This window comes from Chelmon rostratus, chromosome 12 (genome assembly GCF_017976325.1).
Source record: "Chelmon rostratus isolate fCheRos1 chromosome 12, fCheRos1.pri, whole genome shotgun sequence".
Lineage (NCBI taxonomy): Eukaryota > Metazoa > Chordata > Actinopteri > Chaetodontiformes > Chaetodontidae > Chelmon > Chelmon rostratus.
In genome coordinates, this window is record NC_055669.1 from 21,128,512 (window position 1) to 21,142,755 (window position 14,244).

Sequence of the window (14,244 nt, forward strand, 5' to 3'; positions counted from 1 at the left end):
ATCTGAGCTCTGAGCCAACGTGCCTGCAGGGCTCCATTTCAGGACCGGCTCTGTCTTAGACAATCAGTTCAGTGTGTGAAGTGTTTCTTTAGATTACCGTTTAGTTGTTTGTTTTAGTTGCTGTATTTGCGATTTGGAAACCTCCGGGAATGTGATAAAGATGGATGAGTGTGAAGGCCACATTTTACTAAATAATCCTAAAATGCGTTTTCATGCTTTTTGGTGGTAAGATCAGAATTCATCATGTAGGGGAAAACTATTAAACATATCAACAGTGTCTGTGAAAGGGGGGGGCACCCGACCTTGGACCCTCTCATGATGAACAGTGAGATTTCTGGTTATTTGGCTCCTATAACAAGTCTTTCACACAGACATCATGAAAACGTCCAAAGGGCACAGAAATGTGTTATTTTCATTAAATATACACGACACAAAGCCGTCCAAATTGATCAAATGATAAGTTCCACAATATTCGGCATCGATTTAATCAATTTGTTTTGTATTGGTAAAAGAAAGGCTTCTCTAAGGCCAGACAGAAACAGCTCTGTGGCCGTTGTCTTAAAATGACATTTTGCTTCCACTCAAAACCAAAAATCTCCTGATTTGTAAGAGGTCCAGTGGCCAAAATGTACAAACGTTTCCTTGTAGAAATAGCTGCTTGTGGTCAGAGGTTTTTAAAAAAAATATTTATTTTCATTTCATGAGGCATTTTAAACGCCTGAAAAAATGGTTAAAAATCATGTTTAAAACATGTTTTCCAACATAAAAAACGTTTAAAACAATATTTTGACAAAAGCCTCTGACCAGTAGCAGCAGAAAAAGTTCGAACTGCATTTACTGGGCCTAAAAATAGCTTCTGCTGATCCGTAAATGAACACATATTTCATGGTAAACTGCCTAATGTGCGTAAGTGAATGATTAAATGAATTATGAAGGAATCAACGGATATTTATTCCACATATTCCCGGGTGGTGCCTTGAATTTCTACTGCCATGTAATTAAGGTAAACCATTCAGGTCTTTGTACAGAACTGTGCTGGGTAACATCAATGTGAATTACTGGCCCTTCATTTTGAAATGAATTGCTTGAAATGTATTGAAATTGTATTGAACTGTATTACAAAAGAGTGACAACCCTGGTTTAACCAGTCTGTGCATCAGATCCAGTCATTTCAGACCTCCTGCACCCACTGACGGTCTTCTTTGGTCCGACAGTTTGTGTGAACTCACCCTAGAATAAATGCTGAGACTTCCAGTGTGTGGTGTTCGATGAGGTCTGTCTGGAGATCGGGCCCACTCTCACTGCACTCGTGCCTCCAGCAGGGCGCCGGCCACCAGCTGCACCTGCGGGGGGTTGCAGCCGTTGCCGTGCCGCAGGGAGTCGGCGCCCAGGTAGGCCAGCAGCAGTTCAGAGCGCCGGTGCAGCAGGTGGAGCATGTCCTCAGCCAGAGTCTCCACAGAGGAGTAGCGCACTTTGTCCAGGTCAAAAATGTCCTTTAGGAAGTGCAGCACCTGATCCTGAAGGAGAGACACAATTTGTGAGAGAACACCTTTAGGACAGGAACACTAACACTAATACTATTTGAACTGTGGGTGCCTTTTTTTGAGACACACATTCTGAGATGTTCTTCCAAGAGGCCGTTGGTGTTCCTGCAACATTCAACTATGCTGCAAATCTGTTGTCCAATTAAAATTCAATTCATTTCAAAATCTGAATAGTTTCTGAGTGATAATGTGCAAAAGCTGAAATCCACGTGTCCCATTTGGATACAGTGGCAGCTCATGTGGTATGAAAAACGAAGCTTGCCTATGCAGAAACATGAGTTATGTGTGTGTGACACCGACAGAAGTAAAGAGGCTTCTGGCAGGTGTTTTTCCTGGTGCCGAGACTGACCTTGAAGAAGCAGCAGAAGTCATTCAGGGAGCTCTGGGGCCCCAGGAAACCCCAGGCGAGAACGGGGCTGATCTGCTCACACACGGCGTAGAAATGGGCGATGAAGCCGTCAGGTACCTGAGACACAGAGCACAGGTCAGTTACTAATACAGGGAGCAGGTATCTGGTCGTGTTTGCGATAAATAAAATGTAAGACTGCATGCGACTGATATCTGAGGTTTTTCCAGCAATCACAGGCCTGTCACAGTTCATCAGAAACACTTTGAAGCGGTTGGACTTGTACCTTCATGTGCTGTCTCTTCTGCTTCATCACTGACCAACAGCTTGAAGCCACCGCCTGTGAAACACATGTGGATTCATCATCTATGAAAAGCCCAGCAATGGTTTAGTGCTGCTGTTCTGTAAAGCTTCAGCTGATGATGCGCTGATTGCCAAACAAACTTCACTCACAGTTTCCTTGAAGGAGCTGTTGAGCCAGCGGTTGTTGATCACATTCTGGATGGAGATGGGTGGATTCTCCAGGTCCTCGAATGAGTCCATCAGGATGAAGTCCAGCACTATATCATAGAAGTTCAAGTGCTTCACCTGGTGAGGGTGAGCGTAAGGCGTTAGAACTTTAAAAAGAAGAGAGGCAGCGCTCTCGTGCTGGTGCTGTTGTACAGACAGCAGAAGCTGGATAGCATATAGTGGAGAAGTTTAATAATCTGGTGAGGGGCGCTCTTACCCCTCGTGTTGCCAGCTCCACCTCTGTGTTTTCCCAGTGCTCCGTGTGCTCCAGGAAGGAAATCATCTCCTCAAACACTTCCTCGAATCTGTTCGGGTTCTGACAACCAAACGAAAGCTGTTAGGACGGGAAGAACTCGCTGAAGATGTGTCGTCTTATCGTTCACTTCACAGCGGCTTCAGTTTTACCTTCTGAGCTTTCACGATGATGGAAGACAGTATTTTCTTTCCCGTGTCGGCCAGAAACATCCTGGTTGTTCTCTCGCGCAAAATGAGCTGGAGAATAAATGAACATTTAATTCAAACGCATCCTTTTTCGCTTAAAGAGAGCAAAAACACTAAAACTTCAAATTCTACACATAGAAGCTTTAAGTCAGTGGGTTACAGTCCAAATGAAACAGCTTTTCGAGAGCATCGAGCTTCCGAATCGTGACGTATTTAAGAGTGAAGCAGGACAGACAGGTGGGAAACAACGATGGCAGGAATTTGATTTGAATGTTGAAAAGTGAGAGTTCAGATCAGAGTTGAAATTTATAAAAAACAGCAGAAAACCGCCACCAGCAAGGATGAAATATCTCCTGGTCTATTCAATCCAATTATTACATTAGTTTCCATCTATTTATGTGATTATGATATACTGTTAAACATTAGGTGATACTGTACCTGACACGCCTGCCGCACACAGTGCAACTTGGCCAGGAAATCTAGATCCCCAAGACACTCCAGCATCTCCGTCCTGAGAATGAAGATCAAGAATAAAACCGGATTCAAATGGTCAATGGCTGGCAGAAAATGCTGTGAAAAATGAAACTAAATAAAGCTAGAGCTCTGGATTTCATGTGTGATGTGCTGATCGGTGTAAGTACCGCAGCACCCTGCAGGAGATCTTGCCGTCCTCGGCCATCTGCAGCGCCTCCTCGTAGAAAGGGTGATGACCCAGAGCGAAGACGCTCCTCAGCTCTCTGTGCTCTGACAGCTGACACAGACAGCAGAGGTTATTACTCACTAAATGATGATCATTTCATTATTATGACACCAAAACATTAGAAGAGGAGGAAAGAGGAAAAACATTAACAGATGCTTGAGGAGATATCACTGTTTCTGTGTTTTCTGTTGACAGCTACACGGTTACTTCTTAAATCATGTCGGACCTCTGTGCTTTTACTGTTATTACTTCTGAAACTGTGCTGTTTGGATCAATATGAGAGGACTGAAGTCCACCTCTCTGTGTGGTTGTGGTGTGCAGAAGCTACAGTGAAAACAGCTGCAGAGTGACAGCGAGCTGCATGTTGTATACTGAAGAATGTCGAGGGTCTATTTATAGTGACTCACTAAGTATGAGTGACCCAGTTTGGCTGCTGCGAGCTCCGTCTGTTTCCTCGTCTGTACGTGTTAAACAGGTCGGAGCGTAGGAATACCTTCATTTAAAAGCTTTTATTAATTTTAACTGTAGGTGTAGGCTCAAGACATTTTAGCCTGTGCACCGTGCATGTTAAAACCCAGCCCTGGAGGTGGAGATTCTGCCTTCATTTCAAGGAATTTCACTTGCAGCTCCAGTAAACAAATCAGTCATTCTTAACCTCCAGTTTATTTTTGTACTACATGGGTCAAGTGCACCAGCAGCACCGGACACACAGCTCGAGCCCCCACGCTGACTTAACGAGTAAAGGAGATAAGATGAGTGCTGGTAAACGGCAGGATTTACAGGGAGGTCAAAGCTATTTGAATCAAACTCCTGCTGTGAACTGGTTGTAGATTTGATGCTTCAGGCAGTTTGAGATTAAGACGTTTGCTTGTGTCTCCTCTACTGCCACCTGAAGGATGACAGAGCATCTGCATCACTATAGTAATGTTCACTACACTTCACCTTAGTATGACAGGAATAGTTTGTCATCCACATTTCATCTGTATCCCAACAAGTGACACCTGCATGATTATTTATAACTGATAATACAGATTATCTTTCAATATAATGAGATCAGCAACTTACTGATGATTTTTAATGTTTTTTATCATGCTTAGCGCCTCCTTTTCAGTTTTACACATTGTAAGGCATCAATACAAAGCTGTCGCAGTGAATCGGACACTTCAGCTCACGGTTTGTTCAAACGTCACAGAAGCTGCTGAAAACCGTCTTTAAATCGGCCAGGTCACAAGATGTTCTTTTTGCTTACTTTAATGCCTGTTTGTATTCCCAGACACTTGTGAATCAGTCACACCAACTTTTCCGCTTCCTTGTCTATTTATAATGTTATTAAGAAAATGCTAATTCAAACAAAATGTGCAAATGTATGAATTTTGTTGTTTGTCCATTCATCATGAGTTCAGTGTTATTTTCTATGATTACTGACACCAGAAGCTGGAGTCGTCTCTCTGAGAGTTTGAGAGGATGTTCTTTGTAGGAAATAAGACGACAGACAAAAAGCACGTCAAGCATACAAAGAATTCTTGATGACTAATAAAAACTTCTGATTTGTGAGAATGTCAGAGGAAAATGGTTTTTCGTGCGTCGGCCTGTTTTATTTCAGGCATGATGGCGAGCGCTTCTCTCACCTCAGCAGCAGACACAAACGAGTCAGTGGAGGCGATGCTGATGCTGTCCCTCAGACAGGCGTCGTCCGGCTCCTCTCTGGCCAAAATGTCTGCCATTTTATCTGAGATGAAGAATAACCATTGTGTTAAATAATAGTGTATTGTATGGGCGTGCATATTATAGCAGGTGTTAGCGTTGACTGAGTATAACTAAGGTTTTATGAAGTGTTCCTGAGTCCATGTAGTTACATCCTTTATACAATCAATAATGTGTTCACAAAGTGTTGAACCTCGCTCCATCCTCACTGTGAACCACTGAGCCTTTCCAGGATGCTCCTTTCATACCCAATCATGATACTATCACCTGTTACTAATCAACCTGTTTACCTGTGGAATGTTGCAACAGGTGTTTTTGGAGCATCCCACAACTTTCCCAGTCTTTTGTTGCTCCTGTCACAACTTATTTGAAACATTTTGCTGCTGTAAAATGAAAAAGGGACAATCACCTGTACAACAACTCTGCTGGAGACTGTGTGGGGAACAGAATGTGGGTCACACACATATTTTTTGGCATTGTACCAAAATAACAAGATACTGGAATGATGTGTGAAAGGAGATGGAAAAGGTATTAGGCTATGAGCTGCCTAAAACGTGCATTGTACTATACTTGGGAAATGTAACTCAAGAAAACATCCAAGACAGAGACTGGTATCTGATTAAGATTTTACTGGCAGCTTCCAAGAAAGCCATCACAAGGAAATGGTATAAAGAAGACCCCCCTACTTGGAGGAACTGGATGGAGATCATTGACGAGATACATGTTATGGAAAGACTCACACATATCATAAAACTGCAACAATCATTATGCGAGAGCAGATGGGAAAAATGGACTGTCTACAAAAAACAGTATGAAGACTGATAGTAATTTTACTGACACTATGTTCTATATTTGTTGTGTTGTTTAAATGAGAAAATCAATAAAATATAAGTTAAAAAAAAAAGAAACATTTTGCTGCATCAAATTCAGAATAAGCAGATATTTACAAAAAAATCAATGAAGCTGCTGAGGTCAAACATTAAATATATTGTCTTTGTGCTGTTTTCCATTGAGTCTATGTCACAAAGGATTAAGAAGTTATCACATTCTGTTTTAGTTTCTGTTTCACACAGCATACTGACTCTTAGGAGTCAGGGTTGTATAATCAGTGACTCACCCTGGCTGTTGCTGTGGGATGAGGGCTCTGACATGCACAACACTCCCTCAAACTCCTCCTGGAGACTGTAAGCTCTCTGCAGCAGAGACTTCAGCCTGTGGATGAACTCTGCGCTGATGACATCCTGAAGACAAAAACATCTAAGTTGAACTATAGAACTATGACTCACCAAGTCGGGCCCTAAAGCTTAATAGCTTCATAAACTAATTCAAGTGAAATGACCGAGAGAAAGTGAAAAACGCCTGCTGGGGGAGAGATAAAATGAAGAAACTCTGGATTTTTTCCAGACCTTATTTGACTCCAAACCTCTCTTCAGCTGTTTCTTGAGAATATCTCAAGACTAATGAGCTTTCACGCCTGACTAGTGGATATCCTTCACTGAAGACTGAGCAGCAGACTGGACGTATGTTTGGGTGCCCAAGCGTAACCATTTGACCCACACTAATCCAAAACCCTTCAAACCAGGTTAGAGAGCCAGTGCGGTAGCTGTTATACAATCCAAACTCTGTGACACCGGTGGGTTGTCGGAGTGCTGCTTATTCATATATGTGACCTGCAGTGCAGCGTTTGTGGGCAGTTTCCTCTCTACCTTCCTCTGGTGTAAAAGGAGTGAGTTCACAGACAAGAGCACAAAAAACGCTGGCAGGGCTTGAATCAATACAGCAGCTCTTAGGCGCTAGGCTGAGGCAGATGCTGCCAATTATTTTATTTATTTATTTACAAGCTAAACTCTGTACAAACCACTCACAATTTGCCAGGAGGAATATTATAAGGAAGGATCCAAACATCTTAAAAGCATCATCTGGCTAACTCCTTCACTGGCTTGGCATTATGCTACATTTGCACTGTTAAACGTTGTTTGTGGTTAATCTGCCCCACTGAAGAAAGAAATTTTGTATTTTGGTGTTTCTGTGCGTTCACCTCCATGCTCTGCTCTGCGATGGCGTCTCCAGCTCCAGTTTTGACGGACGCGCAGCTGGCATCGTCCTCGCGCTGCCTGCTCCTGAATGTCAACGCTTCCTCCCACCGCCTCAGAGCCTCCTCGAATAAATCCATACCTGCCAACACACAGAAACTCTGAGTCTCCAAAAACAATCAATAACGCAGAAGCTTCATTTTGAAACAAAGCACCAAAAACAGATTGTTACAAGAACGAATACGGCAGACTGAACCTTCGATTAGTTCAACGCATGTATGATGTGATTAAATCTCCCTTTAAAACACAGTGAGGTGACATGGTATGAAACTTCCTTTACCCATAAGGTACAGGTTTTCAGGTGTGGTGACAGGTAAGTTGACCATGCTGCAGATATCAGCTTCCCCCACTCGGTCCCAACAGGTGGATTCATTTGCACAGGTGCTGCTGCTGGAGGAGTTCATGCTTTTTACCTGCAAAGACGCAGCAGAAGAACACAACAGTTCACCATTAAGTTTCAAGCAGCGAAAACTGCGAACACAATGCAGGTAAACCCCATCAACTCAGCACGTTCTGTGAGTTTTCACTGTTTGAAGTATGCCGTTGTCTTACCGAGGCCAGGCTCAGCAGAGACCCGGACAGTTTTCTGTAGTCTCCTGTAGTGAGAACCAGACCAGAGGAGTAGCCATTCTTGGAGTTGAGGGAGAGAGTGATGTTTTGACTGGTGTTATCTGGGTAGAAAAGATGCAGGAGATAATGTTTAAGAGAAAGGTCAGAATACAGCGAGCACGCTGCATGAGCAGGTAGCAGGATTACACAATACCTAAACTATGTTAGCTGTTAGCTAACAACTGTGTAAGTAACGTTTTCTGGGAATTTACTGTAGTTGCTGTTTTGTTTGACTCACTTCCGTCCTATTTGCATCCTGGCTCACCTGCTGTTTGCAGCTAAGACTGTTTTTTACAAGCCAAACTCACATCCATTTTGTCGAGATAGGCTTTCATTTGCTCACAAACAGAGGGTACACAGAGGCCAGCAGGGACAACGTTTGAGTCAAACACTGCAAACATCTAAAGAGTCTCAAAAAGTGACTGAAGCAGCAGGTCACACAGCACTGACGATGATTTCCGACTGCCTGGGTCATTATTTACTTGCATGTATTACATGTTCATATTTTAATTCACATGACCTCCCAGCTGGGTCACTATCCAGCATTAACAAGAGCAGATAACCATTATCCAATATCAGGTGTTCAACTAACTGATGTTCACATATGCAGAAACAGAGCTGCTGGCTTTGCAGATATTCTCTCTTTAAACCTGAATAACCTTGATGCATATATGAAGCTGTGTATTAAATCAGTTTTGTTTAATAGCTTTAACTCCCCTGGCCAAACACTCACTTGACTCTATTTAATCCTGCATTTCAAATCTTCCTAAGTGGGATCAAATGAGTTAAAGCATTTATCTGAAACCTGCTGCTTACAGTTCAGGGTAATACAGGAGCAGCCTAATACGGCAGTCTGATTACATCACTAACCAGCAACTGGGATAACATAATACAAGGAGATCACAGGCCAGTAAGCTGCTGGTGGAGGGGAAAAAACACTACAGTGTTTTACCGCTCTCTGCTGAGGCCGGGGACAAAAACTCAAAGCCCGCCTGCTCCCACTGAGGTGAGTGAGTCTTCTTCCTGCCCTTCCTCCTCTGGAAGCGACGCGCGAGGAAGAGGAGCGAGACGGCACTGAAGGCAGTGGCTGCCACCAGCTTCTTGGTGCCTGTGCTGACACTCACCTGGAGGACAGGTAGAGGGAGACAAAGTGTAAACTTAAATGCCACAGCGTCTTAAAAAGAAGCCTGAGCAGCGGGTGGGTTTCATTTCTATTTGGTTGTCTGGTCAAGGCAAAAAGAAAGAAGAAAGAAAGAAAAAAAAATCTGTAGCTTCATTTTATTAAATTATCAAATCGCTTTTCCTGACTGTGGGAGTTACAGAATCGCAATCATCAAAGGATGACGTTCTGAGAAAAGTTTTGGGAAATTCAGGAAGTGGCTTGCTTAAATAGTCAAATACACAAAAAGCTGATAACAGAGGCCGACTGCGGTGAAGTAGCTATACATAAAAGAGTATTGCAGTCTAATACTGGGTATTCTATAAATATCAGAGGTCAATGATGGAGTATCCAAGGTTGGATTGATTCTTGAAATTCTGCATCTGAGGTCGTGGTATCCATAATGTCTCCATTAAACAGTGATGATGATATGATGGCCAAACAGCACAAAGGGTGGAAAAAACAGAACAGAAATAAATAAATAAATAAATAAAAAAGATCTCCAGTCTGATGAGAGTTCATCTGAGGATGCATAACTCAGAATATCCTGGCAACTGATGATGTAACGAGCAGCGCTGAGAATCAGCTACCAGCATGTCATCTAGATTTGAAAGAATCCATTTCAGATAGCGTGCATGGCCCCCTCCATCTATAGATAGAAACACTGAATGCCGAGGGAGATTATCCACACAGACACCACTGCTGCACATTCCCTACAACTGAAGATTACATAAACACTGAATTGGGAGCTATGACAGCAGCCATAATATTGACTTTTTAAAAAAGCCACTAAATGGGCCGGGAAGATTAAATGGTGCTGCAGGCCTGTAGAGTTCGCATGCTGTTTCTCTTCCTGCTACCGCCACATGACAGGAATGCTCCGACTGGATCCTTAATCGTCTCAGATCTGCTACGTGACTCTGGCCACGCAGTCTCCTCATGCACTACTCGTAAACACTGTAACATGAGGGTCCCCAAGAGAAAATATCGGTGACTATCCAGGAGGACAAGACCAGCAAAGACAAAACAACAAATAACAAAACATTCACACCCAAAAGTGGAAGTAATTTATCATATTAAGTTCTGTTGAGGAGTTTTAGTGCACTTCTTTGTGTGCATACGTCTAATCTGAAAAGTATAAATTGCATTTGCTCTATATTTTTTTTTTTGAAAAAACAAAGATTCTGTAAATGGATTTAAATTTGTAAAAGCTTGAAACATCAATAAACTAATTTGTTCAAAGAAACACATTACTACACATGTACGCATGCATGATTGTTCCCAAACTGTAACTACAGTATTCACACCTATCAACACAGGCAGTATTCCTGCTCATAGAGGCCAGACAGAGTTTTGACCTTTACCCTTTGTCACATTAACCCTTTACATGCTTACAGTATCAAGCTCAGCTGCTGGCCAGTATCTTTCCATCACACTAGCCCTATGTGCGCGCACGCACGCGCGCACGCATGCACGCACGCACTATATAACAGATGCAACCACAGGCTCTCCTAACCTGTTCAGAGGGAGCACTGTGAATGCTAAATTCAATTCAACTTGCAATGCCACATGTAGACGCGTTTCTGCATCTGCCATTAATTAAGTGCAAAACTAGAAAAAAAAGAAACACATCAATGGACAAAACTGGTTAAAAGGAATCCTACAAAATTTTACTGGTGTGTAAGGTTTGTATTTGCTGTTCTGGAAGTAGAACCAGCAGGCACATGAGAATATACAGGAGCACATGACCACAGGGATGAGGAGGGGGTGACTTGTGTTGTGCTATATCTCTGTATCTCTTCTGAAGAAGCTGCACAAGGACCAGACGGATATTTGCTTAAAATATCAGCAGTAGCTAGTAAAATCGCGATTAGGAAGAACAACACCCCCATATTTTGATCCAGCTATTTCTTTAGTCCAATGGGGCTAAACAAAAGAAACAGTACAACAGCCAGTGTTTGCAAAACAGTTAAGAAAAACAGAAAGAACCTGAAAGTGCAGTCATACCATCAACAACCTGACCCACATCTAAAGAACAGCAAGAACTCCCAATAACAAAGCTGTCGACCAACTCCCACCACTCTCAATCACACCCTCACCTGTGCCAGGGAGCCGTACACGGAGAGCGGTAGGTCGACCATGCGCAGGGCGGCAGCCTTCACAGACAGCTGGGAGCTTATGAGGGTCTCGTGTGTCATTGTGGCGATCTATCCATGACTTGCCAACTCTCTCATCCTCATCACCATTCTGCTGGAGCTGAGGAGGATGACAGGAGTGAGTGACATGCAAGGATTTAGCCTTGGCGGCTCAACCGGGGTTATTATGACGATATTACATAAAGCCTCTCACATACAGTATGTCCAAGCAGCAATGCTTGCCTAACCTGAGTAGGGTAGGGTAGATCAACCACTTAAATGTTGTTAAAGTATGTCTTGGTTATACAAAATGTTTAAATTTCTAAAACAATACTTGCATGAAAACGATCACAAAAGAAACGACAGACTGTGAAATGCATGAGTCATTCACTGGTCTACAAGACTATCAGCACACCCACCAAAGGTATGAGAGTATTTCAAACCTCAGCTTACATTATATACATGCCTGAACCAAAGAAGAAAGAAAATTAGAGGCTTTAGTGTTCTGCAAAGGTAGTACTGCTTTCCCAAGCACAGTCACGCCCTATAGGACCTCATCTTCTAAGCTGCTGTATATCCACCTGACAAGACAACATGCAACATCCTATTAAGTTTGCACAAGAGACTCGTGTTGCTCAGTCATCACATGCACGATTATTCCACTTAAAGCTAAGTCTGACCCTGATCAATGCAGAAACATTGAATATTGCTCTTTAAGTAACGTTACAGTTTGTGTCTCTTCAAATGCTCAATGCTTTCCAGTTTGCAATGAAATTTGTAGATGCACAGAATGCCCAAAAGCATATTCTGACACATTATAATTACATCTGGGAATTTAGTTTTGTCCTTTCCTGTATGTTTGCATTAAACCACGTTCATACCAATAAATCAAGATTCAAACTAGTTTTTCAGCTATCTTTTTAACTACATAAAAAACATCATTACTGGGACATCATTAGGAGTGAAAAATGTGAGATACTTCTCTACTGTACATTTATTTCCCTTATTCCATTTGGGAAAACGTATTATTATATTTGTCTGTTCCTTTTGGTTAACTTGCATGTCATTGTATTTAATATCACTCTTTTCTTTTTAAATGGATTTTTATTTCCCTCTTCAGTGTGCTATAATTGTTGTTCTAATGCTTTTCTTTGCCTTATGTGACGCACTATGAATTGCATTTGTGCTGTACACATAAACTTGCCTTGTCACTGACCATCACTGTCTTACAAGAGAAACTGAAATATCCCAAGTTATAACTTCCATTCAGAAACACAACACCAAAAGCATCCTCCACTAGGTTAGCTAGCTATGTCAGTCAAGAGTCTCAAAAGATGTTTTCAGGGACAAAACCGCCGACATGAAAGAGGCAGTATGGCAGGTTAACCACATTAGCACATGGATAGAAAATTATAGCGCTGAACTGTTCAACTGGCCTGGCTGAGCAGCTAATGGCTAACTTATCTAACAAGGCTAATAACGGCTAGCGGTGTTAGCTACATTTGTTAAACAGTCTGACAAGTAAGCTCGTCCATTTTGGCGGTAATTTCCTAACTGACTGTGACTAGCTGAAAGTGTAAATGATATCACCGGTACATTTTCAAGTTTCCTCCACAAACGCCTCTCCCGGTGTCTCCCCGGTGCTCCAGCTGACCTCAGCGGCTACAGAGTGAAGGTCTTGAGCGGCCCCACGCGCTCATTCAGCGTGACTTTCAAAATAAAAGCACGCCCCCTGTCGTCTTTATGGAGTTTTTGCGCCCCCATCCGGCTTTCCCGGTATTACAACGAGAGCTTTTATTACAGAGATGAAAACATTGCTTAAATGTTGTATGTAATGCATGTATAAATGTGACCTGTTAGAAGTGATGAAAAATTTGCTTTATTGAACGATACTGTGTATGTGCACATACAAGGTATAGACAGGACAATTATGTACACAAATATGTAAACAAAATAGCTGTACATATAAATATATATAAAAAGGCACCAATGAACAAAAACATTAATAAAATGTGTATATACAAGTGAAGTTTCTTTTGAACTGAAATTATAGAATAAATAAAGTCTTGGTGAGTCTAACTCATGTGCTATTAATACGTTAAAATGTTTTAAGTCAAATTGGAGATTCAGAAACAAAAATATGAGGGTGAGGTCACAAGCAAACCTCTTTTAAGTCAAGTCATAACTCTTTTTAATAAGTCAACATTTCAACTTATCTAATATCTTTGCGCTTCTGTCACATAATTCTTTTTCACAGAGCCAACATGTTTGACATATCTCATAAAAATGACTTAGAATGATTTAATTTGGACTTAGTGAGACAGCATTTTGTCTTTTTGTGTCATAATACTGTCTTAGAAAGTCAAAATGATGCCTTATCATCTTAAAGTTTTGACTTACTATGAACTTATCCTATATTTACCAATATTATTTCTTCTTCCATTAATCTACTAAGTATTGTTTATTACAAACTATTTATTATTCGCAAGGTTGAGCTCATTGTCCGTCTTATTTCCCTGTGTTTTCTTCCTGTCAGCTTACAATGAAGCTAACATCACTATAGTTTTAAATTTATATCACTAAAAAATAGAGCAAGGAAGAAATATCATCCCCAGGACTGTAACATATCTTTTTTAATATAATGCACTGTCTAACCCACTAAACACATGTAGAAGTTATTGCAGTATCTCTAAATGCACAAAACACGCTAGATGGCGCTTGGGATGGGGCTACTGTCTGTTGCTGTTATTATTTTCATCATCAGGTGAGCATCTTTTCACTTTTTTCAGCCCACTTCTTCTTAATTTAGGAGGTAGCCATTTTACAGAAGCTCTTAGACTATTTAATATCAGCCACATTGCTATTCAGTACATATTCACTACGCATGTCATGTCACACATTAGCTTGTATGTCTTTGCTACAGGTTTATAAGTAGTTGCGCTATTACAAATAATATTGCTCTTTGGGATGATATATATATATTTTTTGTTTAACGTATAAAGG

The 14,244-nt window shown here is 41.6% G+C and overlaps 1 protein-coding gene across 1 annotated transcript; it reads right to left on the reverse strand.

Annotated features, from left to right (window-relative positions):
• Positions 1–121: 121 nt before the first annotated feature.
• miga1 (mitoguardin 1) lies at positions 122–12,905 on the reverse strand. Its single transcript, XM_041948737.1, has 16 exons — positions 12,838–12,905; positions 11,206–11,362; positions 8,900–9,071; positions 7,891–8,009; positions 7,619–7,751; positions 7,284–7,420; positions 6,363–6,486; positions 5,170–5,270; positions 3,483–3,592; positions 3,280–3,352; positions 2,806–2,892; positions 2,618–2,716; positions 2,344–2,478; positions 2,177–2,230; positions 1,894–2,010; positions 122–1,517 (listed from the first exon to the last, which is right to left on the reverse strand). The coding sequence occupies exons 2-16, from the start codon at positions 11,302–11,304 to the stop codon at positions 1,299–1,301; spliced, it is 1,779 nt and encodes a 592-aa protein (XP_041804671.1). The 5' UTR covers positions 11,305–11,362; positions 12,838–12,905; the 3' UTR covers positions 122–1,298.
• Positions 12,906–14,244: the final 1,339 nt, after the last annotated feature.